Source organism: Mixophyes fleayi, unplaced genomic scaffold (genome assembly GCF_038048845.1).
Source record: "Mixophyes fleayi isolate aMixFle1 unplaced genomic scaffold, aMixFle1.hap1 Scaffold_376, whole genome shotgun sequence".
In the NCBI taxonomy this organism is placed as follows: domain Eukaryota; kingdom Metazoa; phylum Chordata; class Amphibia; order Anura; family Limnodynastidae; genus Mixophyes; species Mixophyes fleayi.
Genome location: NW_027447745.1, coordinates 1 through 3,728, shown reverse-complemented (window position 1 = coordinate 3,728; position 3,728 = coordinate 1). Strand labels below are relative to the sequence as shown.

Below are 3,728 nucleotides of genomic sequence, written 5' to 3'. Positions count from 1 at the left end.
CAAGTTCCTGCTTTGAGGACTACTTACCTGCTGTAATTCCTGTAACCTACAGATTAGACTAATCTAATCCGTTATCCGGCTGCTCTGAGGTTTGGACCCAGCATCCAGTACCAACGCTCTGCCCGCTACCTGCAGCTCTGGCCAGTGTGATAGGCCGGGGGAACCATCCATAGCAAACCTGATCTGAAGGCAGAGGTCAGGTGCCCAGCAAGGGGGTACACTAGCAGCAAGTTACCCAGAAGGAAGCTGTTCTAGGCACTGGTGAATTAGCCAAGTTTTGGCAGCAGGCTCCTCCTTCTGCAGTTAGAGGGACACAATTTGGGATAAAGTAAAGGGGATGGTGGGAAAGCAAGCCCAGCCAGAACCCAGCAACAACGGACAGCGTGGCATAGGAGGTCCATCCGGTCACAGGGTCTCCTTACACTATCAGAGTCTGTAGCTACCCAGTCTCCATGCCCCTTCTCACACATCTCCAATATAACCAGGACCCTCATCTCCTGAAATACTGTGATGTCTCTGCTCCTTATATTATCCAAGATTGTAGCTTCCCACTACCTCCATGCCCCTTCCTCACTGTCACACAAGTGGCCACCACATCCCATTAAATCATCACCATCATCCGCTGAAATACTGTGCTGATAGAGGACCCTGCTTTATACTATCCAGGTCTGTGACTGCTGATCACACAAGTGGACAGGTAACCAGCACACGTCTCCTGAAATACTCAGTGCTACAATAAGGTTCTCAGACCACAGACCATACAGTCCTGATAACAGCAGCCCTGTGTAAGCTGCTAGGCCCAGTCAGATAGAGGTACCACATTAGTTATCCACATCCTTTTTATAAAACACTTTTTTTATTTTATGGTTGAGTTTATACACTAAAAAAAAAGTAATAAATACAATAAAAAGCAAGTAATTGAGGCACTTACTCCCCTGGGCTGGAGGCCTGAGGCCACACGTCTTCCATGACCTGTAAGGCACTGGCAGAGTCTCTTTCCCACAGGGTGGAAGCATAGATCAGTTTCACAGCCACAGCATTAGATATAGTTATAAAATAATCAGTAACATAAGCAATATAAAGACATGTCGTACAGTTCCCCTCAGGAGGGCAGGGACTTTCCATGATCTTATTACTGTCCCCATACAGATTACAAATGCCCCCAGAGGCATAGATAAAACACTGCTAAAATGGAGAAACATTAAAAAAAAACAAAACAATACTTCATAATAACTGCACCAAAGTGGGCGCAAGTACCGTCTGTTCTAGAGTACATACATGTGCGTGTACAGAAGGTAAGTCGCTACAATTAGTGTCTTCAATCTGAGGCAGAGAACATCCAAGTTTGTTGGAGTCTAAATATAAAGGACCATCTGTATCTTCTCTTGCCCTCACGTACCAAGGTTAATGCCCCCACCCACCCCAGCATCGTATATGGTATCCTAATGTAGTGGATGACCAGTCATACATTCCACAGTGATCAGAAGACCATACCCAGAGATGTCATCTCCTACCACCATCAGAACAGCCAGCAACCCCACATTAGGGTATCATTTTGGTCATTAATCACCCTTATCTTGGCCAAAACCATACAATACTAGAAATGTAGGATGCCAGACACCCTAAAACTTCCACTCTAAACCCAGCAGTCTCTGCTCTAGTAAGAGGTGTGTTAATGACAGAACCAAGGAAGGAGGAACCAACCGCATGGGATTAAAAGGATTCCATATTAGTGTCACATGACATCGACAAAGAACTCGCTGGGGTTACCCATGGCCATGTGGAAGGACTGGCGGCTAGCAGTCAGCTCTGGAGGAACAGAGGCAAGGTCACGAACAAGGGGAGGTGCTCCAGGCGGGACAGAAGAAGGAGGGCAGGAAGAAGGTGGAGGAAGGGGAGGTGGTGGCATCATCATAAGCATCATGGGGTTATAGGACAAAGGGACACCTGGAGTAGGGTATGAGTGAATAGAGGGAGCGTGGTGGTGAGTACGAGACGACGTAGAGCGCTCGCTGGGAGGACCGGCTTCCCCGCTTCTCCTCAGGCCACTACGAGTTGAGTATTCAGACTCGCTACCAGATCCAGATTTAGAGTCTCCTCCACCACCTGCAGATCTATCTTCTTTCTGTACCCCACGACCACCATCGCTACGCGTAGACCCACTGCTCCTGCTCCCTGTGGGGGGACAAAAAGAGAGGAGGGAGTTACAGGTGGTCTCCTGACTCTGGGATACTACTGACTATTTAGTACCATTATGTTACAAACACCTGGGTCTTCACCACACTCACCTTCACTGTGCTGGCTTCCCGCAGTCCCCAGACCATAGCTGTAAGATGAAAGCTCATGGTAGGCAGGCGGCTGAGCACTGTATGGATGAGGGGCTGGATACTGATAGGAGAAGGTAGGGAGTAGAGGCCATGGTGATGCTCCAGGTAGAGGGAGAGGAGCCAGTGTATCCTGATCAGAGGCACCACTCGATCCATCATTATCATTCAGAGAGAGATTGGCCATATCTGCAAGGGACATATTATATCCATTTATATTCTATGGTCAGTGGGGAGATGACAGATAGTTACCAGCTGAATCCAACACTTACAATTCTCACAGCCGGTAAGGTCCCCGAAGATGTAGTAACACTGCTCAGAAAACGTGATCTTGTTTACAGTGTGACGGATGAATCCCGCTTTCAGCAAATTACTGGCAAATTTGCGAGCCTCTCGCCGGTCCTGGAATCCCTCAACGTGGTGATATAGCCAATCTACCACATCAGAGCCTAAAGGGGCAAAATACATACATACTGTATATGGGGAAAATACCATCGTAGCAGTTGCTGCATGTTCACTTTCATTAACAAGAGCAGCTACAAGTTTATATCCAACAAATAGAGAAGTGATAGAATCTCACCAAGGAAGGCGTTGGGAATGGTGATCTTCAGCCACATACGATCCCGCACTTCCAGGCCGGATTCTGGAGAGGCCATGACCTTTACTACAGAAGCCAAATCAGTATGCACGGAGAGACTGAAGAGAGACACTGGAGGGAGTGCATGCGAGACTGCAAGGAGAAGAGACGACCCATAAAGTGACCTCTCATATACAAGTTATAACCAAGCAGAAGATAGTGATGGCTAAGTACTAAGCAGACTGCCAGCTCCCCAACCTCCAACTCACGCTCTGTCTCTGTCACGGAGGTGCTCGATGTCATGCTACTCATTGATGTGCTCCCAGGGTACACTGGGAATGATCCGCTCATTGCGGCAGAATGAGACACCCAGGCAGCTGGATCAATGGGCTGGATGGGTTCATCTACAGGCAAAGACAATAATTATATGTCAATAAGATGACTGAAGAGGAACCATATAACACAATGAACACTGCCTGCACTATGAATAGCAGAGACACTGACTGGCTGAAGGGAAAAAGGAAGCAATTAAATCACACTCACTGCGGGGAAGGGTGAAGTAACCCTGGGGGGATGGGTCCCAGCACTTTGCCACCGTCAAGATGATTGGTCTGCAAACAAGTGCAACAGAAATTAGACAAGAGCACTAGACCTTCTTACAGAGCATATAAACCCCCCCCCGCCTCTCTCCACCCGCCACCAAAGCCCCACTGCCCTGTCTCCCTCCGCCCGTCACCAAAGCCCCGCCTCTCTCCAACCGTCACCAAAGCCCCACTGCCCCGTCTCTCTCCGCCCGTCACCAAAGCCCCGCCTCTCTCCAACCGTCA

The 3,728-nt window shown here is 48.6% G+C and overlaps 1 protein-coding gene across 1 annotated transcript; it reads right to left on the bottom strand.

Moving 5' to 3' along the window:
* Positions 1-837: 837 nt before the first annotated feature.
* Positions 838-3,576, bottom strand: LOC142133266 (segment polarity protein dishevelled homolog DVL-2). The gene is made up of 6 exons (XM_075194451.1): positions 3,445-3,576; positions 3,171-3,305; positions 2,905-3,054; positions 2,597-2,773; positions 2,289-2,513; positions 838-2,175 (listed from the first exon to the last, which is right to left on the bottom strand). Exons 2-6 carry the CDS (start codon positions 3,250-3,252, stop codon positions 1,736-1,738), a joined length of 1,074 nt encoding a protein of 357 aa, XP_075050552.1. The 5' UTR covers positions 3,253-3,305; positions 3,445-3,576; the 3' UTR covers positions 838-1,735.
* Between the last annotated feature and the right edge of the window lie 152 nt (positions 3,577-3,728).